At 39.1% G+C, this 23,252-nt stretch overlaps 1 protein-coding gene across 1 annotated transcript in view; it reads right to left on the bottom strand.

Moving 5' to 3' along the window:
* The window catches only part of FAT3 (FAT atypical cadherin 3), a 211,087-nt gene extending 197,389 nt beyond the window's left edge, over nucleotides 1-13,698 (bottom strand). The window contains exons 1-2 of the mRNA XM_036743967.1: nucleotides 13,692-13,698; nucleotides 12,811-12,872 (exon numbers count right to left, since the gene is read on the bottom strand). Coding sequence (XP_036599862.1) covers nucleotides 12,811-12,872; nucleotides 13,692-13,698 — 69 coding nt within the window. The remainder of the gene's footprint in view (nucleotides 1-12,810; nucleotides 12,873-13,691) is intronic.
* Nucleotides 13,699-23,252: the final 9,554 nt, after the last annotated feature.

The raw sequence follows: 23,252 nt of genomic DNA on the forward strand, positions 1-23,252 counted from the left end.
TGCTATTCCAACCATTTTGGTTAATCCACCACCTGTTTATGTGGATGCGAGGGGTCAAGTTTCCTATTCTCATATCACTGAAATTCTAGGCTGTTCCTCCCAGAATGAGTAAGTGATTTTAACACCTACATACACAGAGAACAAAACACTACAACAATGCACTACACTCTTTGTATTCTGCTCTGAGGAGGAAGCCTCCAGTATCCTGAGCCATTCTCGGAGTTTCCCGATTTGTCTTCGTTACAACTTGCACTATTACTGACATCTTTCTCAGCGCAGCACTAAAGGGGTCCTTGCCACAAAACTGATGAGGTTGGTATTTCTTGATTTATCACAGAAGCAGGAGGCTTGGAAGGTACTTTTGAGACAGATTGAACAAAGCTGTCTGCATCAAGGAGGAAATAAGCCAACCCACCATTTCCCCTTTATTAATAGAGGCACTTCAGCTGGAATTTCATGTTCTAAACTTGCTACTGCCACCACATTTTTTATTCCTCCATGGGCAGACACTTAAAGCATCAGGCTGGTCCATGAACATCTGGTGTTAGACTCTGGCTTTTACAGTTTCTGATGGGTCCAAAGGAAATTGGCATAGACATGTCATTCTACGCAGTAGAGTTTGTGGGGAAATGGCAAAGCCAATGAGAAGGAGTGGAGAGGGAATGGGGAATGTGGATGAAAGAGGGCAGAGGGTCAATTACCTCTACTGTGCTGTCAAAGGGATGCACGTATATACTTCCTAACAGTGTGACTCTCAGTTGGGGGTTTCTCATTGTTGTTCAGAACTATACAGTGAAATCAGAAGCCTTTCTGGGGAGGAAAAAAAGGGATAATCCATCGATTCGACATTAAGTCTGCAGAGAAAGAGATTTCCTACCCAGGAAACTCAACTAGTGCTTGTAAACATTACATCTGCTTGCCCAAGAAAGCATGAAGGAAACAGCAATGTAACACCATCCTCAGAAACCATTCACAACTCAAAACAAGCAGCCACTCAGCTCGATTTCATAGCCTGTGTGTGCAGCTCACGAAGCTGAAACCTGCCTCTCAGCTATTATCTCCCCAAGTAGCACATGTGAACCATGTGGCAAAAGGAAAAGGCATCTTTCTTGTTGGGAGGCTGAATGCAGACAGATAACTGTGTGCTTTAGGAAGATCTAAGTATGAAAATCCAATTGGATATATAGGAAGGTAGGGAGTCACATGATCAGAGTTCACACCAGGTTCCCTTCCTAATAATTCACCCAATACATATTTCAGTATTTCTTTGAGGATGTATGGACCTGACAGTGATTTGGGCACATGTGCTTGAGTAAGAGGAACTAAGGAGAAGAAACTTAAATGTTAGGAGCTACTGCTAACTTTAGAGCAATCAAAAATGATGAAAATGCATCTTAGTAATAATAATATTAGTCAGCTGGAAATACGATTTAATTACAAAATGAAATTTACCTGCTGCCTTTTTTTCAAGAAGATATATATGTGTATACACACACACACACACATATACACAATTGGGTTGCACCTTTGATCTCTGTAACCTTGGGAAAGTCATGACATCTTGGAGCTGAAGTTAACCTGTCTGTAAGATGATGGGGTTGGGCTAGATGACCTCTAACATCTTTTTTGTCACTAGCATTCTAATTCTGTGATTCCATTCATTCAACAAACATTTATTAAGGAACTACTGTGTACCATGCACTGTGTTAGGCATTGGGGGAGAAAAACACAATAGTGGAATGCAAAGATTCTGCTGCCAGCTCTCATATAAAAAACTCTGGAAAGTTCTAACAAGAAGGGAAAAAAAAACCTTAATACTATGGGCCTGGCAACGGATTGCCTGTCATCCAAGAATCGGCCTAGCTAGTTTGGAGGGGCTCAAGCAGAAAAGACTGGCCATCCTGTGAAGAGCTGTTTGGCTACAGCAATTCCTAAGACATTCCCTGCTCCTGACTCCAGGTATTTTCCACGCCTGGAACATACTCTCCCCTTAGCTATTCCTCCTGGTTCCCTTGGCTTCCTTCAAGTCCTGGCTAAAATCCTCCTTCTTCCAGAAGGCTACCCTCTGCTTCAATTTGTCCTCCACATAGCTTGTTCATACATGGTTGTTTGCATGTTTTATTCCCCACTAGACTGTGAGATCCCTGAGCAAGGACTGACTTTTACCCTTTTTTGTACTCCGCATTTAGCACAGTGTCTGGCACACAGTAGGTAGGTACTTATTAAATATTTATTGATTGACTGACCAAATACTATTATTACTAATAGCTAGCATTTTAAAGTGCTTTAAAAATTTCAGAGTATTTTACAAATATTATCTTTTTCAATCCTCTCATTGTATAAGGTAGGTGCTATTATTATTCTCAGATATTTTCTTATTTCCCATCCAGCTATACTCATTTTGAACTTCTTTGACTTTTCTACCAACAGGGACCTTCCCATCCCCACTCCCCTTATCAGCTTTCTTTTGCAAGTTGTTTCCTTCCCTTAGATTATAAGCTCCTTGAGGGCAGGGACTATCCCTTTTTATAATTTGTAACTTCAGTTCTTAGCCCAGTGACTATTGATTGTCTGTCCCTATTTTATATAGGCGAGGAACCCGAAACTGAGATTTATCGACAAAGACATATAGCCACTAAGTGTCTAAACTAGGATCTGGACTCAGGTCTTCCTCACTGCAGGTCCAACACTCTCTCCCCACTGAATTAAGTCCTCTACTAGCTGCCTGTATGTATTGTAACACAAAGGAATTATAACTTGAATCTTCACAGAGAGTATCCATATGGACGAAATCCAGGATCTTTACAATTCTTAATGAGGGGTAAGGATGGTATGGCAAACTTGAGCTTTTTTAAAGCAAAAGATAACTCTAAGTAGGCAATAAGAAGAGATTTTTTTAAATTCCCTCCAAACCCAGGAAATTTTCTAAATTTCCTAAGAGAATTTAAATTTCCTTTACAGAAACCAGAACTTAAAAAAAAGAATGAGAAGCTTAAGCGGGAATAAAAGGGGATACATCTATTCATGTGAGCTATATCTTACACTGAGGAAGATGGGTGAGTATTTTGAAGCAACTCATGCTAAATAATTTACATTTTCATATATCCAGTTTCTCCTTCTGTAATATATTTTGTTATTTATACAGATGTCAAAGGGAAAAAAAAAACATAGCAATCTCTGGCCCAGACCAACACAGAAGTAATTGCATATTAACACTTCCATTTCTCATTTCCTATCTTGATATTGGTTACTTGTCCCTATCATTTTTTTTTTGATTTGCAAATAAGCAGCTCTATTTTTGATGGGAGATTTTTAGTGAGTCCTATATGGGAAGTAGATCAAGATGAAAAAAGGAGATAAAATAGTACTTCTTGTACAAATAATGAGTGACACATAAAGAAGCTGGGCCTACAGGATCTCTTAAATGATGGGTCTTTTAGGAAGAATTAAATCATTAGAAAATATTAAAGCTGGAATGGCTGAACAAGCTGTGGTATATGAAGGTGATGGAATACTATTGTGCCATAAGAAATGGGGATGATGCAGACTTCGTAACAACCTGGAAAAACCTACACGACATAATGCTGAGTGAGCGGAGCAGAGCCAGGAGAACGTTGTGCACAGCCACAGATATATGGATCCCATGAGGACCAACCCTGACATACTGCGCTCTTCTCAGTAACCTAAGGGGCAAGGACAACTCCGGGGGACTCAAGATGGAGAATGCTATCTTCATCCAGAGAAAGAACTGTGAAGTTTGAATACGGATCGAGGCCCACTATATGCTCGCCTTTTTTGCTTCTCTTTTGTTTTTGTTTTTGGGGTTTTTTTTGGTTCTGATTCTTCTTTCTCATGATTCATTCCATTGGTCAAAATTCTTCTCCACAACTTGACTAGTGCATAAATTAATTCAATGCGAAGTTATACATGACAGTTATATGAGATTCCATGCCGTCTTGGGGAGGGAGTGGGGAGGGAGGGGAGAAAATCTGGAACTCAAAACTATGTAGAACCGTGTGTGGTAAACTAAAAATAAATAAAGAAATTTAAAAAAAAGAAAAAAAAAGAAAATATTAAAGCTTCATGGACCATGATGAAAGAAAGATCTATTATTTAAAAATTCTATGGAACTATTTGTCCCTATATCTTTCGTCTCTTTGGTATCATCAAATGCAGCCCTTGCTTTTCTCTTTCAAGAACTAAAGTGACTGTAATTCAGAAGAAATCATTATTGAACTCTATCATCATTTTCCAGCTTTTGTTCTATCTCCTCCCATGTATGGCAACGTTTTGTAAAACACTTGCTAACTCCATCTATATCAGTGGACATTGGGAGGAAGGGACGTGGAGGTGAAAGAGAAAGAATGTTAAGGGCAATGAAAATGGAGTCTATTTGCTTTTAGTTCGGCTAAAGAGGAACAAGAAGAAAACAGATTGCTTCTAGGGATGGGTAGACATAATAGAGGATAAAAAAGGAAAAACAACTCAACTCTTAACATTGCCTTTCCTCCTCTACAAAATTGCCAGATTAGAAATGACAGAACAAAAATTGCTAACAGAGTGGTGAAACTCAAAATAAGTAGGAAGATAGTAAGATGTCACCCAGCTGCTCTTTTTGTCAAGGTCACATTCTGGGTATTATAAGAAAAGCAGATGGGAACACCTGTGATCCTTAAAGGGTTGTAGAGGATTATAACGAAGGGAAAGTCTATAGTGGAATATTCCAGGGATCTATGCTTGGTCCTATGCTATTGGACATTTTTAATTGGTTAAAGGCAAAGATGGTGGGTTTATCAAATTCAGATATGACACAAATCTAGGAATGAGAGCTAACATACCAGATGAGAGAATAAGAATCGTTACAAAAAGCTCTTAACAGGCATGTTGGAATGAATTAAGTAAGATAATGGGTTTAAAAAAATCAGCTTCACAAATACAAGAAAGGACACATGCAAATAACAATTCATTTCATAAATGGATGAGGCTTTTAGTGGACTTCAAATTCAAAATGAGTTACCAGTATGATATGGTAGCCCAATGTCTAATATGAATTGTTGTTGCTGTTTAGTCGTTACTCAGTCATGTCCAACTCTAAGACCCCATTTGGGGTTTTCTTGGCAAAAATACTAGAGTGCTTTGCCACTTCTTTTTCCAGGCTCATTTTACAGATGATGAAACTGAGGCAAATGGTGTCAAGGGACTTACCCAGGGTCACAGGGCTAGTAAGTGACTGAGGGCACATTTGAACCCAGGTCTTCCTGTCTCCAGGGCTGGGGCTCTATCTACTGTGCCACCTACATACCATCTAATATGACTTCAGGTTGCATGTAAAAGAGGCCGTGTCTAGAATTAGGGAGATCATGATCTCATTGTACCCTGCTCTTATTAGATCACAACTAGACTACATTCAATTCTAGATACTATATTTCAGGAAAGAGATTGATAATTGAGAGTGTTCAGAGAAAAGTTACTATGATAGTAAAAAGCCCTGAGATATTGTCACATAAAGTTGAAGGAACTGGAAAAATTTAGCCAGGAGAAGAAAAGACCTAGGGAGGGACAGGTTTGCTGTTTTTAAATATTTAATAGGTTATCACGCGGATGGGGTACTAATTAAACCTGTGCTTTGCTACAGAAAACATAATTAAGAGCAATGGGTAGAAGTGGCAGAAATCCCTATTTAGATTAAATATGATGAATTTTTTCTTAGGTTTGTCTGAACTGCTCCTTAGCTCGGTATTTAAAGCCCATCACAGTCTGGCTCTAGCTTAATATACATATTTACTTCACATTATTCCCATTTATGGTCTCTACTTTGTTGCAATTTGGCTCGCTTGCTGTTTTCCTAATTCAGCAACCCATTTCCCCCTTACAAGCCCTTGCTTAGTCTGTTGCCCATGCCTGGGATATTCAACTTCTTTTTATCTCTACCTTTTAGAATGTGTAAATTCTTTCAAGGTTCAACTCCAGTAACTACCTTTTATTGGAAGATTTTCCTTTTCCTTATTTCTTTGAAAGTAGGGCTTATTTTTCATTCCATCTCCAGAACTGAGCATAGTGTCTTAATAGGTAAATTGAATTGCATCCAACAGCGAGTTCTGCCACTGGTGTTAGTGTTCCATCCTACCTCCTTAAGAGTTCTTCAATCAAAGCTTGATGATCATTATTCAGATAGACCATAAGAGGGGTAATCACTCAGGTATGGGTTGTACTAAGTGGCCTGTGTAGTCCTTGCCAACTTTGAGATTCTATATTGTGGCCATCAGTTCTACTTCATGGCACTTTAAATTTCTGGACTTCATGGGACTTCCTTTCCAAGAAGTTCAGAATCTCAATTCCATAAGCATTATCTGTCCCAATAAAGACAATATGACTATAATGCTTACTTAAGAGTTATGGAGGCAACCTGTTCAGGTACCTTTAAAACTCACAGAAACCCCAAACCTTACAAGCAAATGGTATTTACCTTAAAGAACTAGACAGAACATTGGTGTAGGCCTAAAGCACACCAGCTGGACAAGGCATTAGACAAATGCCTATATGGTTACATTCATTTTAAGCTAAGACTAAATTATATTAGTGTCATGATAAAGGCCAGATCGGAGCTAATGTTTCAGCAGCACAAAGTAATTAGCAAATTCATTAATTATAGCCCTGTTTATCTCATATTACCAACTCCAATCATTTATTGCTTCAAATTAATCTTCTATTGTCATTACAATCATCAGTATCTGCCTGGATAATAATATCTGAATGTTCACAAATATGTAAGTTTCAGACTTTGTGTACCTAGCAGAAAGGAGAGGAGGATTAGTCAATATTAAGTTTCACCAAGTATGAAAGTCGTATATAATTAGTGAATTTGCTAATGGTTCTTTCCTACTGGGTCTGGCTCTTTAGCCAGTAATAGCAAAAATTTCCCATTCTAATGAAATGTCCTCTCCACTGTTGGGGGCAGAAACAAATCTTCATTATAAGGATGGCAGTTTGTATTCTACATATGGCCAAGATAAATATTTTGAAGCAATTTAGGTGCAAAATGCTACAGGCATACAATTACGGTGCCTATTAAGGAAACAACAAACGACACAAAAGGTGTTAATTTTTGCTTGTATGACCCAATCAGAAGTATGCCTGCTAGGTCAGCTTCGGATCTGTCTTTTCAAAGAGAAGTCAGTAGTGCTTTTTTGAAAAAGTACAGAAACTCTACTGGGGAGGAGAGGTATGAAATAAAGCCAGAAGGTTAATATAAGCCGAGTGGGAGCATAGGGTTATCTTGGTAATTAAGGACTCCCCAGGAGGTTAATTATATACACCAAGAGCGAACAACTTCATAACGTGTTTCATAAGCATTACAAAAATTTGTGCGCAACAAAGAGCTTCAATCCATACTGTCAACATAGTAATTTCTTTATTTTCAAGTTGAATCTGCCTTCACTACATGCCTCAGAGATGGAAAAATAATGGAAAGACACTTAAGCTAGGATAAAAGTAATCTAAGAAATGAAGAAAGGTAGACAACTTTGTCTTATTACATTCAGTGTTTTGGGTTTGAATAGTTCAAGATGAATTAAAGTTATTTTTAATTATTTCTTATCAATATATTCTTATGCTAATAGCTTGACAATCACAGGGTGGGGGGATGAGAGAGGGCTGGGGGTACCAGGGTCTCTCTCTCTCATTCTCTCTCTCTCTCTCTCTCTCTCTCTCTGTTATTGCTTGCAAAATTCTTGCCAGAGTCCGCCTTAACAGGCTGATCCATCACTTGACCTGGAAAATGATCATCTCCCTGAGAACCAGTATGGCTTCAGAAAGGGCTGAGTAATGGTTGACCAATATGGTATTTGCAGCTTTACAACTCCAGGAGAAATGCCTGGAGCAGAACAGAGCTGTGTACACAACATTTGTCAATCTGACCAAGGCCTTTGAAACTGTCAGTCATGAGGGCTTGTGGGAAATTACAGCAAAATTTGGTTGCCTGGAGAAGTTTATCAATATTGTATGTCAATTTCACAGTAGCATGCTTGCCCAGGCTCTGGAAAATGGACAATGCTCTTGTGCATTCCCAGTTGCCAATGGAATAAAGCAGGTCTGTGTGCTTGCTCCCATGCTTTTTAGCATGATGTTTTCAGTAATGTTTTCAGATGCCTTCAATGAATGCAAACAAGGCATCAACAAGGCATCAAGGTCAGCCACTGCCTGGAGGGTAAATTATTGAACTTGAAAAGGCTACAAACCAAGAGTAAAGTGGAGGAAGAGCCGGTGCATGACTTTTTGTTCACAGATGACTGTGAATGCACAGTGCAACCTCTGAGGCTGAGATGAAAATTTTGGCCTTCTAACAACACCAAGACATACCCACATTGATGATGAGATTGACGTACACATTTACAGAACCCCAAGAATCTAAGAATTCTGACTTAAAACACTCATAAAGACTTCCATTTCTTGATCTAATATTTTACAGCAATTAAGTATAACAGTTTCTCCTTTACGCTGCTGTGTGTTGTTTCTACTACTTCCTCAGTACTGTTCACTTCAATTCTTATAATAAATATTACCATTCCTCAAAGAGAGTTTTTTCAGTTGTTTAAAGATGGAAGCCAACACCAAAGTAGCTAAGTCAGGAAATCATTTTCTAAAACTATAAGCTGCATATAAGCTGAATTTTTCAACTAGTTGATGTATGAAAATACTTAAGACATCCAAAGAATAATATGTTCATTACTGCTGTCATAACCCACTATTCCTGGGCTGACAACAATGATATTAAAATTGGAATCTCTAGGATAAGTACAAATTAAATAAACTAACCTTTATTTATATCATAGTTAAACCCAAGTACAAAATGTGACTAATGCTTGAGTGGCTTTAAGATTCACCAAGAAAAAAAACAGTTCCTCATTTTTACAAACCAAAAGGAACAAATGTATCTATAGTTTGCTATGCATTAAACTAGCTAAAAGTGGCACTGGTCTCACATAAGAGTCTGAGGTTGGCAGACCTGGATTGGAGTTCCATCTCCATTAATGACACAGGTTATGAGACTTTTGATAATTCATTTAATCTTTTTCAAGCCTCAGTTTCCTCATGTATCAAATGATAGTAACAGGTATCCTCTACTTCATGAGGTTGTTTCAAGGAAAGCACTTTTTAAACTGTGAAGCATGATAGAAATTGTTTTCATTATTCCTACTGTTATCACTTCTGCCCTCTTTTACTATCCAGTTCTAGCCAGGCTGTTCACTTTTCTGGAAGATTCTACTTTGCCTGGGAATCTCCTGGGTCTTCCCTCATTGCTTGTAGGATTAATATTTAAGAGACAGGAAAGTAGGGATACTGGGTCTTTATCCTGATTCTAAAGAAATTGAAGAAGTTATCCTGTCCACAGGTTCTAAATTAAACATTCTGACTTCAATTAACATCAAACTCTCTCTTTTTCACTGCTTTTGATAGATACATCTTCTGTATAATTTAAACCAAAGCTACATTCTAAAAGTCCAACAATAAGCTGACTGAGCACTTTGTAGGATGTCTACCTCCAACACCTTTCAAGCCCTGGAAAGTATACTAAAGCTCTACTTGTAAGCTCCATCCCACTTCAAGCTCTATGCAGCACTTCTTAACTTGGAGTCTGTGAACTTTATTTTTTTTTAAATAATGATCACTTCAAAATTATTGGTTTCTTTTGCAAACAATCTTAAGTATCTTGTTTTATGCATTTAATCCCTTCAGAGAAGGGATCCTTCATTCACCAGATACCCCTTGTTCTAATCCAGTCCTAGAAAAGGCAGAATGCAAGATCTCTACTTCAACAGAAGTCCACTTCATCATCTCGTTAATTCTTGCTTACTATTCGTGTTCTGATCTTGGTGACTTGGTTTTTAAGGAACCAGTTTCCTATCCTTGCATCCTAGACTCTTGATGCCTAGTTCCTGAAACTGACTGACTGAACTCCAATATTCCAGGTGCCTGATAGCAACTCACGTGCCCATATGGATCTGTACTCATTGGCCCCTTTTTTGACTTCTGCTATTTATTTTCTCTGTCCCTTCCTGGAATGATATCCTAGAATTTGGACCTGCCTTGAATTTTACTTGGGGTATTTTTATCTTGTCTCTCCTTCAGAATTACTAAGCTTGAGCTTAGTTCCATTTGCATACTCTCATTCTTATGTGACCATTCTTTGATTAGAGGCCCTTAAACTGTGAGCCTGTTCTGAGACCCCAGATAGCAACCTCGTGGTGATGTCTGGATCATATTGAGGCAACCTGATTGCTGTAAGAATCCCAATTTTCACATTCACTTATTCAGAACTCAGAATGATCTTTTAAAAATAAAACTATATTTAAAATGGTAGTTAATTAGGTTCCCATATTAGTCTATGAAAGCACACTTAAGGGATGAATAGCTTAACATAACTTTCTTAGTGTAGCTTCCAAAAACTCTAATTCACTTCTATGCTAGGATGAATGACAGAGAGTCCTAATTGTAGATCTGAATACAATCAAAGTGGAGTAGCATTGGGGGAGTGACAAGAACACACAGGAAAATGATGGAGGATTTAAGTGAACAGAAAGGTCAGTAAGAATCACCCATGTGGCACAATGACCAGAGAAGGAAATTGGACATCCTCGATCAGAAGCTAGGTGGCCGTTGGTCAGGGATATTCTAAAGGAGATTCTTCTCCAGGTATACGTAGCTCTAGATAACCTCTGAGGTGTGACTGAATTTGATGATTCTGTGATAATCTGAATGAACACCTGAAATACAGTACTTCCTTACCAAAGAGCCAATTTACTGTAGTCATGTTTTATACCACAATTCTTCCAGAGATATTCACCATTAAGTACTTCAGACCATATCTTCTTACGATGGGATAGTCTACTTTCTAGCTGAGGGTTGGCTGCCCAACTGTTCAAGTGAACGTCCTCTCTAGGGGAATTTGACGTCTGTCTTATAAATACACAGTATAAAATGTTATTTTGGCAAAAAAAGGATCACTCTGGAATAGTTAAGCTCATGACCTACTTAGTACGTACTTCAAAAGACATAAACATCTGTTGTTTCCATCTAAAGATTACATTGTAAACATCTAAGATTTGGGAGCAATGGTTCTTCTCCTTCCTCATCTCTACCTCTTGGCCTCTCTGGCTTCCTTCAAGTCTTGGCTGAAGTCTGACCCTCTGCAATCTCCCTTAATGTAAGCCCTTTCTTTCTCTTCATTATCTTGATTTATCCTGCACATATCTTGTTTGGACATAGTCGTTGGCGTGTTGTCTTCCCCGTTAGATTGTGAGCTCTTTGAGAGCAGTAATCTTGGGGGCAGGGGAGGCCCAGGAGGAGGGTTTTTTATATTCCCAGGGCTTCCCAAAGTACATAGCAGATAGTAGGTGTTTAATAAATGCTTGTCAAGAAATGGCCACTCATCATGGTGTTGAGGCATAGGAGGCATTACAAAATACTCTGGCTTATAAAGAACACTGTTGGACTAAGTATAACATCTGGAATGTGGTGTTCAGTACAGGGTACCACCATTTTAGGAATGACATTGACAAATCGGAAAAACATTTGTGCTTGCCAGTTTAAAATGATCTTTAAGAATTTAGTTGACAAACATAGCTCCCTAGAAAGAATCTGGCTCCCAGAATCAAATGTAAAATTTTAAAAGCATTAACATTGATGGATGGAAACGTTAAGGTGTCTTGACTTATGCTTGCCTTCTAAGCCTTATCCTTTATATATTTATACATAAATATTTATATAACATATAATTTGTATATTTTACATATAGCTTTATATACTATGGGCCCATTCTATCTCGAGCAGACTAAAATCATGGTGTTTTCCACATATATCAACAAAACGTTAAGCCACTGATGCAAAATAATAACAGTATTTCACACTTACATACGACTGAGAAAATAGATGTGAACATACTTTGTGAAGCACAATGTTATTATATTTCTTTAATACAAGTCATGCTTTTACATTCTTATTGTGCAAGTTCTAATAAATTATATAGTATGTATACTTTATATTTCTGAAAACATTCCTCAAAGGCATAAATCACCTAGGCAGCTAGATGGTATAGTGGCTAGAGTGAGGACCTGGAATCAGAAAGACCTGAATTCAAATCCCACCTGGGCAAGTCACTGAAGTCCTGTCAGTCTCATTTCCCTCATCTGTAAAATGGGAATGATAGCAGCACCCATCTCATACATTTATTGAGAAGACCAAACAAGGTACCATATGTATTATGCTTTGCAAACCTTAAAGTGCCATATGAATGCTAGCAAATATTATTATTATTAGCAGTAATCTATCTCTATAAGAAAAGGAATGACAGACTAGAAACAATGTAATTGTACACAAATATCTATCTAGCCCTATAACATACATGTAAACATATAAATAACATATAAAATTAACTTCATATATAAAACTTTTATCTTTCTTTTCTGTTCTTTATATAAATGGGCAAATGCGTTACAGTAACATGTTTCTGAGGACTGTTTTCAGGCTTAGCCTAAAATACAGGCCAATTAGTTGATAAACAGGATTATCATTGCTTAAAAAAAAAGCAGGGCATTTTTAATCCCTTGTCGTTCACATTGGAAATTTTTTTAGAGAAGCAAAACAATAGTTAGCAGGTTCAGATCTCCAAGTTCAGAGCCTGTTAGCTCAGGGGACGTATTGCTGGTGTCTGAGGCTCACGGTTCAATTCTATTAAGATTCTAGGTCGTGATGAAGGCTAAAGTTTCAACCAAAGTCCATTTTAATGAATGTAGGTTCCTTCTTGGAGCTTACCTCCAGAAAGTGTTCTGCCTGCTGTTCTCGATCCAATTTCCTTGAAGTGGTTGTAATCAGACCTGTGTGGAAATGAGAATATTTGAATTTTAAAGACTTAGGGGCATGAGATGAAAATTTTACTGAGAATGGGAGACAATGTCAGTTTCAGGGAAGGGAAAGCAAATGGGAACAGTCACTCTCAAATACAGGATGGTAATCAGATTTCTTCAGAAAGGACTCTGAAGAACAACAATAAAATGTATGAAGAAAACTTTAAAATTTATTTCAATTCAGTTTATACAGTGGAGGCATTGTAATTACTACAATGAAAGAAAAACTCACTAAGGAACCATTGTTTTTGTTATAATGAGGAGTTTCAATGATTCATTTGCATATGACTGAAATTCTACAGTAAGAACCTCATTAAAGATTTTTAGTTAGAGTTCTTGAACAATTAATAGGTTGTGGATGCTGATTAGATTCTTCTAGAGAATAGCACTTTCTTATTTAACTTTCAGATGCCGCTACGATCTTTTTTTTTTTTTTTTGCTCAGGCTTGACAAAGAAGGTTATTTATGTAATAAGTACTTGGATACATAATGATTTCAAATGTAATCGCTCTGATATACTGAAGATCTCATACTGTAATCTCATCAATTTGTTTTATGTGTTTATGTCTTAACACAAAATATCTTCCAAAGGGAAAAGATCCCTGTATCTTTAAAAAGACCTCTTTCATAAATGTATAACCTTGGTGAGTATTAAGAAAGGGAAAGAAATGAGGGGAGGAAAAAAAATACCCTTTAAGATCCCCTCCACAACCCACCTCCTGTTACTCCACCAATTTGTCTTTTGACTACTTTATTATTTTTGAGTGGCAATTAAGAGGTCAAATTTACATTCCATTTCCCTCTTAAACTAAATCTCAGAAGAGGGGAATGCATTATGGGTTGTTTCCTTGATTGACAGTGAAAACCCAACTTTTCCCACAGGCAAGGTCTGGAAAATGATATATCAAGCCAGTTCTCAGCCAAATATTTTACTAGTGATCTATGTGAAATGTACACTTTTTGTTTTGTCAGGTATCCACACAGAGGAGCTCCTTCTCCGGTTTCATGCCTTTGTCTCAAGTAGAAGAAAAAGGAGTTGCTGCTGGCTATCACCAGGGCAGGAAGAAAAGATTTTGAGGAACATATGAATGCTGAGGGTGTTGGTCCAAAGACTCTGATGTGGGTATACTGGGAGGGAATGGACGAAGAGTAGGTAGAGGAAAAGCAGAGGAGAATGGAGGCAACTAGGAGAAAAAAAAATCATAGAATAGTAAACGTGTTATTTTTACAGAGAATGGAACTCCGAGTCCAGAGAGGACTTGGAGTCAGGAAGGCCTGAGTTCAAATCCTGTCTCAGGATGCTTACTAGCCAAATTACTTAAATTCTCTTAGCCTCAGTTCCCTAAACTGTAAAATGAGGATAATATGCACTCTTATCTTACAGGGTTAACGAGATAAAATATTCAAAGTACTTTGCAAACTTAAATAATGCTACATGAATAATAGCTATCATCATCATCATCATTATTCAACTTTCCCACTACTGCAAAGAAACAACTTTCCTGATTTAAAACCTCTGCCTTGAGCATAAGGAGTAGGTGATGTTGCTGGATGCCACAAAGGTTTGGGGAAGAGGAGCCTTCATGAGCAATGGACAAGCAATGGAAATTTAGAGAGCTACCCATCAGACTGCTATAAATAGGTTTGAGGTATTTTGGACCTGAGTTACTACTCGATTTGAGCACAGTAACTGATGGTTCTGTGAATCCACAAAATGGCACAAAGAAAATAATTAAAAAGTGATTTAGATACAATCATAACTCAAACAGCATGACAGTATAGGATTTTCACATGGCTGGGAAATAGTGAAGACCCTCCCATCAAGGAATGTTGCCTGTCTATAGAGGAAATATTCAAGGAAGCAATTTCCTTGTTATAGTAGATGCACTCTAACAACTGCAAATCATTTTAGTTCAACAAATATTAAGATACTGTTCGAGGTATCAGGGACATGAAGACAAAAAAGAGAAGCAGATTCTGCCTTCAAGGAGCTTAGATTCTACTGCGGTAGGGTTGGGGGTAGAATACAACATATACACCAATAAATACAAGATAATTGAGGGAGAGAAAGATCATCATTGATTGGATCACGGACGACTTCATGGGGACACAACATCAAGCTGAACCTGAAAGGAAGAGGCTGATAAGAGAAGGAAAGACATTCTGGTTATGGTGGACAGCTTGTGGAAATGCTCAAAGGGCATTTGGAATGTGTGCAGCTTGAATATTGAGGACTGGTAGGGTGATTAAAAAACAAACAAAGAAACAAACATATTTCTCTGTCTCTTTCTAGCTCTGCTTTTTATGCACGGCCCAAACTAAACAGGGCATAGAGTGTGCCACGTGGAATCTTTTGTCTTAAAATACAAAAAAGAATAGAACATCAGGAGGAACAGACTGTGAAATGGTGGCAGGGGAGGAGAAATCCCTGGGAGAAGCAAAGAGCAGGGCCAAAAAAACTTATGTCAAATCCTCAAGTATTTATTAAATACTTACCAAGAGTCAGACATGGTGCTAAGTGTGCTGGGGATACAAAGAAAAATAGTCCCTACCCTCAAAGAGGTCACAGTCTGACGGGGTAGACAATATGTAAACAAGCACATAAGAGATGTATACAATCTAAACTGGGGGTAATCTCTGAGGGAAGGCACAAGCATTGGAAGGGAGCAGAAAAGACCTGTTTTCGAAGGTAGGATTTGAACTGAGATGTGAAGGAAACCAGGAAAGGTAGGAGGCTGAAACTCAGACGAATAGTATTCTGGGAATGTGGGAAATATAAATGCTTCTATTGAAATTTTGACAATGGGTTCTCAAGAGCTGGTATGAACTGGCTCCAGCACATCCCTGGCATTAAGAGCCAAACAGAGGATTTTATAGTTGATCCTGAAGATAATAAGAAGCCGCTGGAGTTTACTGAATGGGGTGAAGGCGACATTATCAGGTGCCGTAAAAAGATCACTTTGATAGCTTAAAGTGGAGGACAGACTGGAGCAGAGAGAGACCGAATCCAGGAGACCAATCAGAAGGCTACTGCAACAGTCCAGGTAAGAAGTGATGAGGGTCTGTACCAGGATTGAGGCTATATTAGAAGAGAGAAGGAGGAATATACAGGAGATGTTGCAAAGGTATAACCAACAGAACTTGGTAAATGATTTCAGGATGCAGAATGAAAGTGAGGAGTAAAGGGTGGTGATCCTGTGGGAAGGTGGTGTTATCAAGTGTAATAGGGAATTGGGATGAGAAGAGAGTTTGTACAGAAAAATAATGAATTCAGTATTGGACTTGTTGAGTTTAAGATGTCTCTGGAACATCTTGTTTGAGATGTCAAATAAGAAATTGGAGATATGACCCTGGATGAAATTCAGGAGAGAGGTTAGGGCTCAGGTTAGTGGATCTGAGATTCATCAGCATGGAGATAATAACTGAATCTATGGGAGTTGAGGAGATCACCAAGCAAGACAGTTGGAGGGAGAAGAGAAAATGACCCAGGACTGAGTCTTGGAGGGGTACTCACATAAAAGTCTCATGTGTCCACAAAATAATATTTTATATTTTATGATGTTTTCATGGTTTTAAAAATATGCTCCCACTTGATCATCTGTGAAATGAAGAGTGAAGATTTCATATGAGGTCCTATACCTAGTATGGCCTCACTGGGGTGAGTATGGACTCATTAGGGATTGGCCTTGAGTTTAGGTTTTCTGCCTCCCAAGTCTGGTGTTTTCCCCTATACCACACTGTCTCTCTTCAGTGAGTGTCTCTGTTGTGAATCGGGTCCCTCTGGATACAAGCACTTGAATGTGGCAGCGTCATTTTCACTTGCTCTCAGGGTAGGGGTAGAGATAGGGGCTTTCACACATACTCACCACCTCCTCAGTGGAGACATTTGGCTAAAATGGAAATGAGGACTCCTTGCCATACCAAAACAGCATAAGAGCAGTCACCTTCTTTAAAGAGGTTGTTGTAATTCCAGCTTCAGCTTGCCGTTTTTCCAGACACAAAAGACAGAAAGACCTTTGCCCTCAGACACCCTGAGGAAACTCAGATCATTTCAAGTTCCTTTCACACTGAATCATTCATTCCACAGCCCACTGGGGGCATTGCTCATTGCTCTGGGAAGAGTCAAGCTTCCTCTCCTAATTCATTCTCAAGGTAATTCTTCAGCAAATTTATTTTTTTAAGCACAGGTGTGTAATTGGGAGAACCACCTGGGCTCCCAAGTGCAAAAAAGAAATGGAATGTCTCCTCATCTGTCGTCATGCCCTCAGTGAGAATATGTGTTTCATGTAATTATCAGCCTACAAAGAAAGGGACCTCTGCTTCCTGCCAAGTCTGGGGCAGCCCTCAAAGCAGTGAGAGTTGTGGAAAGAACCCAATGTTTCTGGCTCCCTGATGGGAGGTGGGCAAACTTGTGTAGATTTCCTTCTTGTCGGGTTCCACCTCCTTCAGTTTCAGTTTTAAAGCAAATAGAAAAAGAAAAAAGAAAGAAAGAAACTGAATAAGAGTTGAAAGAATGATTTGGTAGAACCAGCAAACTCAGTCTGTCAGGAAATAACAAACTTTCACTTTTCCCAGAGCCACCTCCACCTCAAAATGCCTAAGGGCACTTTTTTCCCCCTCCAAAGGAACTAATCAATCATTTCTCTCTCCCAGAGGGAAGCAGAGAATCTTACTTGACATACCAACTAGACCTATATTTTCCAAAATCCAAAAGATTTTAGAATTGCATGATGTAGCAGATGGAATGCAAGACCCAGAGCCACAAAGACCTGGGTTCAAATTCTTCTTCTGACAGCTATGTGAGCCTGGGCAAGTCACTGAACCTCTCTGAGCCTCAATGGAAATGAGGACTCCTTGCTACACCCATGCTGGGGCTAGACTAGATGGCTTCGAACATCTCTCGCTCTAAGTCTAATTTGATGAATCAGAGACTAGTCTCATATTTTACAATCATACTCATAATCTAGGAGAATTTGCCCTGATTTCTGCTATCAGTATTTATTTTAGTGTCTATCTTGCAATTAGCTGAGCTTCCCAGACAAAGGCAGTCTGGTCCTTCAGTTCTCTATGTGCCCAGAACTGCAGCACTCAGTATACATTAAGTTACGATCACAGGTATAGGCAAAAGCACCATCACTATTTTTCACTGTCTCAGCCATCACAGAGTTCCAACTGCCACAAACTGTCTAAGCTGCCTGCTTCAGATGGTATATGTCAGTGCCACATTGACTCAATTAAAGCCAGGGGAATGAAAACAAATATTGATCCAGTCCTTTTAGTCCCAAATTATATTGATGCTGATTAAAACTCAAAGTGACAACAAAACAAATATGTTTTTTTAAAACCCCACAAAAATAAAACTTTATAAGTTATGACTACTCTACCACAGGGGAACTGTCGTCAAGCACCTAAGTATGTATAACCCAAAGTAGGGTAGATTTATTCTTTCCCTGAGAGCAAGATAAAATTTGCCCATTCTGCAGGAATTCTTATAATTGGCCTAAAGAGTTATTTCCCTTGTGATCCAACCGTTAATTCGATCAATTTTTTATTTTAAAAAGTCTACCATATGCATGCTATTGTGTTAGATATACAAAAGCTGTAGCCATACTTCAAAAGGACACAATGAAAATGAGGAACCACTTGCTGTATTAATGTTACAAATAAATAGAAGGGCAGGGGAACTTGAATGAGGTTGTTCTAATTCCATGATGCTGCCTACTGGGGGAGACATAGATGGAAGAGGTCAATTCCCATGATTTTTACAGATGAAGAAACTGAGGTCTGGAGTGGTTAAGTGACTAACCCAGGGCTGCAAAAGTAACAAGTAAAAGGACTGGAATTTGAATCTACATCCTTTGTCTCCAAATTCAATATTCTTTCTACCACATCATGCTGCTTCTTAACCCTGGCCTCAAAAAATATAAAATCATGTTGCCTTTCTTAAATCCATGCTTACCTGACTCCTACAATGAACATTTGTAGAGAACTCTGCACATCTTAAAGCATTGCATAAATGTTAGCTATAATTATAATTATCATTGGCATTACTACTACCACCACCACTACTACTACCACTACCAATACCCTTACCACCACTACTGCCACTACCACCACCACTACCACTGCTACCACCACTATTACCACCACCACCACTACTATTACCACTACTACTACCACCACCACTACTACTACAAGCTTGGTAAGATACAGCTCCGACCAAGCAACAAACATTTATGATTGGGGGTAGAAAAGCATATGACAATTCCTGCAGCAATTATAGCTGGAGATTTGACATAAATATAATTTAAACAGTAGAACTGAGTAAAAATGCAAGAAATGCCATAAGGTTATGAGGGATTAATTGGCAAACGAATGGCGCAGGCAATGAAGACTATAAGTTCAGAAGAGAGAACTGGACTGGCTTTCATAATCTGAAACTTTAGGCTACATCATTGAGAATGGCTAGAATTTAGATAGATGGGTTTACAGTCAAGAGAGCCTCTCAGGCTGGTGAAATGGTTCAAATAAAGATGGCGAGACAGGGGAAAAGAAGGTGAGCTTCATAATGAAGAAAGCTAAATTCAGCTGGAGCCAAGGGTTTATGTAAGGAAGTAATGGAGAGTAAGGCTGGAGGGGTAGGTTCAAAGGATTCTGGTTCTACAGCTGGAAAGAACCTTAGAGAGGCCATCTAACCCAACACCCCTATTTTACAGATGAGGAAACTGAGTCCAGAGAGGGCTCAAAGTCATACAGTTAGTACAGAATAGAGCTGGGATTCAAAGGTAGGTCCTTTTGAGTATGTCCTAGGTCCCTTTGCCCCTCAGGTAATGGGGACTCATTGAAGGTTCTGAGTTGGGGGATGACACAATCAAAGTTGTACCTTAGTTTTGTTTATCTGCCATCAGATTGGAAGACAAACAGGATTTGGAGGGTGCAAAGAAATAAAACAGGAAATAGAGCAGCAAGTATAAGGAGATAAGAAGGAGGAATTAAGGGCCTGAATTAGGGTAGTGATAGTGGCAATGAAAGGAAGGCATGAACGGGAGAGTCATTAAAAAGGAAGAACTGATGGCATTTTCTGACTTACTAGATATGAAGGACCAAAGAGATGGGCAAGTTAATTAAGAGTTTGCAGAGGGGGGTAACTGTCATGTAGTGGTACCATTAACATCAACATCAATGACAAACATTTACTAAGTGTAAATTATATATTTTGCTATATGCTATGGTACTTAGGATGAACTACCTGCAGGAGGAGGCTGATAAGGTCAGTTTTAGATTCATCGGCTGTAGCATCCCTTTTGGCTTTCAGTCCTTAAACCTCACTGGAAAGTGGCTAAGCTTGGGTGATAAATACAAGAATCTTTGTCCAGGCCAAAACAAAGAGGAAAGTTCAAGGAGGTGAGGGGACATACAAGACAAAATTGCAAACAGGGTGGAGAAGGACTCATTTTGTATTTGGCCTGCTCCAGCCTACAGCCCATTGCTCCACTAACCAGGAACAAACCAAGAAGAATGGTCGGATCCGCTCTTGGCACTGCTTCTGACTTCCTGAACTCTGCCACTATGTCTCAACTACATTACTGACTACAAAACCCTCACCTTAGATTAACCACTGGACCCATTCTTCCCTCCCTGGAACATTCTTCCACCATGCTTGTCCCTTTCTCCACTGTTGAGTTCCTCCCGGGATCACCATTTTAAGGAAGCACCCAGGCTAACCAGGCTTCATTCGTCTTCCTGCTTTGCCTTTCAATTTCTGGACTTCAACAGCATGCTCCTGCACAACTACTGCCCCACCTCAGCCCTGCCTCTTTACTTCCTAGCTTTTCAGCTCCATTTTCTGTGTATTGACTTCTTCCGCTAGAGTATAAGCTACTTGAGGGAAGGGTTTGTCATTTTAAAAAAAAATTGTTTTGTGATTCCTTTCTAATGGTTAGCACAGTGCCTGGCACATAGTAAGTGCTTAATAATGCTTGTTGCCTTGCTTCTGCTAATGAACAGTAAAGCAAGCTGCAACTGAAGGGAGGATCTGAGGTTGTTGCCTTTAACTAAAGGATAAGTGGAAAAAGCAGCAAGTCACATTGAGAGTCCTGACTCCCAAATCTCCATCTTTTTTAATCTGGATATTGACCCACTTTATTTCTAATACTCCTTTGCTCACTGTTCAGAGAGTAAGCATGATGGGGCTAAAATATCTGAAATATATCTTTCCAGAGACTCCTGTGTCCAAAGTATAACTATACACTGGTGGCTAAACACAAAGAACAAATGAGAAAAATACATAAATACAAACTAATTAAATGTGGCTTAGTATCTATGCATGGCTACTTAGTATCCATGCATGGTTGGCATAAACAGAGTGGTATCCCAGGCCTTCGGAGCCAGAAGGAACTTTGGAGGTTTTATCCCCTTTATTTGTCAGGGGACCAAGGAAGGAAGCCAGCCAGGGTCACAGAGTCAGAAAGAAATAAGAAGAGTCAATAACCCAATCTAATAATCAGAAGGAGTTAGTATAAAATCATAAAATCAAAGGAAAAAGATAGTAACAAGTGATCTTGCAACAATAAGTAGATGGTTTTCTGTCAAAGGGCACTGCCATTTCCCCTATAATTTCACTATTATTCCTGACTCCTCACCCTACACATCCACACTCGGTGCTAAATCTTGCTATTTTCTACCTCGACATCTCCTGTGTCCAATCCCTTTGTTAGACTCATTCGGCTCCTGCTTTAATTCTCCTGAAGGCTTTCATCACCTTTTGTGGATCACTGCAATGGTTTTCTAATTGGTCTCCTTGCCCCAAGTCTCTCTACTGCAGTTTATCCCACATTAACTGCCAAAGCCAGAACTGACCTTGCCACTCATCTATTCCCTGTTCCTTAAAGGAATTCCCTATTACTTCTAGAATAAAATATAAACTTCCCTGTTTGACTTTTAAAACCTTTCACAACTTGACTCCAACAATTTTTCTTCCTGGGCTCATTCTACATACTCCTGTTCTTGTACTGTATGGTCAGGCCAAACTGGATTTTCTCCTGTGTCTGCGACTAGAACATAAACTCCTTAAGGGCTGGGTCTCTCCGCTTTGCTTTGGATGGCCAGTGCTCAACACAGACAGATGGTAGATACTTTAAAAAACACTTGTTATTCATATATAACATTCCAGCGCCTGTCTTCATGCTGTTTCCTTTGCCTGGAATACAATCCCTTGTCACCTCTGCCTCAGAGAATCCCCCCACTTCCTTTGAGACATAGCTCAAGCACAACCCCATACATGAAGCCTGCCCTCATCCTTCGAGTAGCCGGTACCTTTCTTTCTTAACCTAGTGCATATCTATTCTGTACATGCTTAAACATGTCAATTGTCTCTACCAATTAAATATTAGCTTCTTGAGAAGAGAGGTTCCTTTTTTCTTTTCTTTCTTTTTTTGGGGGTGGGGATCTTCCTAGCCCCTGTGGCTAGCATATCAGTAGCACCTGATAAACGCTTGCTGGATGACTGACTGATCAGGAGACTATCCTTGAACATCAGTGAGCTAATGGAAATCCCAATTGCCCTACAGTGGTCCTGTCTGATTGATAAACCGTATGAGGCAAAACCCAGACCATTTTCTCATCTCCACAGGTGTGGGTAAGAGTGTAGTCATCCGATGTAATAAATTGGGGATTGACATGATGAAATTGAATTTCAAAGATAAATCACAGACCAGAATTTGAATTTGACTCAGATGTAAACAAACATATCATTTTATATAATTATACGTGCAAACCCCCAATTTAGGGAGAAATTGTGCCAGTCCCAAGTGAATGATACTCAATAAAGAGGAGGGGGGTGGAAAGGAACGATGGCTTGAACTGTGCAATTACTTTAAAGACGGCTGCTTTATTATTTCTGTTGTGATGACAGGAGGAGTGTAATGACCTCGCTGGGAAACAGCCCGAACAAAAGGAAACTCAGAATGCTCTAAGTACAGTTATGGTCAGAGAAGTGCTACTTGTAAGGATGGCATCATTTTTGCTGATTTGTCTCCCTGTGGGTGTTCTGAGTCACAGCTGTGTAATCTACTGCCATGACATTCACATTTTCTCTAAGTGTTACTTCAAGTGCTGAAAGCCTTAACCATAACTCTGCATGACGATTGGAGGCTGTGTTTAGTTATAAAAATATGACTGGGATAACTACAAACGTAAGGATGTTACTGAGTGGCATTTAGCCCTGGGCATGTGCCGGTGCTATGGATGTAGGAAGCCTAATCGATGGGTGTAGCTACAGGATCGATCCTCTGAAACAACAGAGTCCTCTTCCAGTTGTCCAGCAGTATGGATCTTTCACCCTTCCCCAAT

This window comes from Trichosurus vulpecula, chromosome 2, assembly GCF_011100635.1.
Source record: "Trichosurus vulpecula isolate mTriVul1 chromosome 2, mTriVul1.pri, whole genome shotgun sequence".
NCBI classification, from domain to species: domain Eukaryota; kingdom Metazoa; phylum Chordata; class Mammalia; order Diprotodontia; family Phalangeridae; genus Trichosurus; species Trichosurus vulpecula.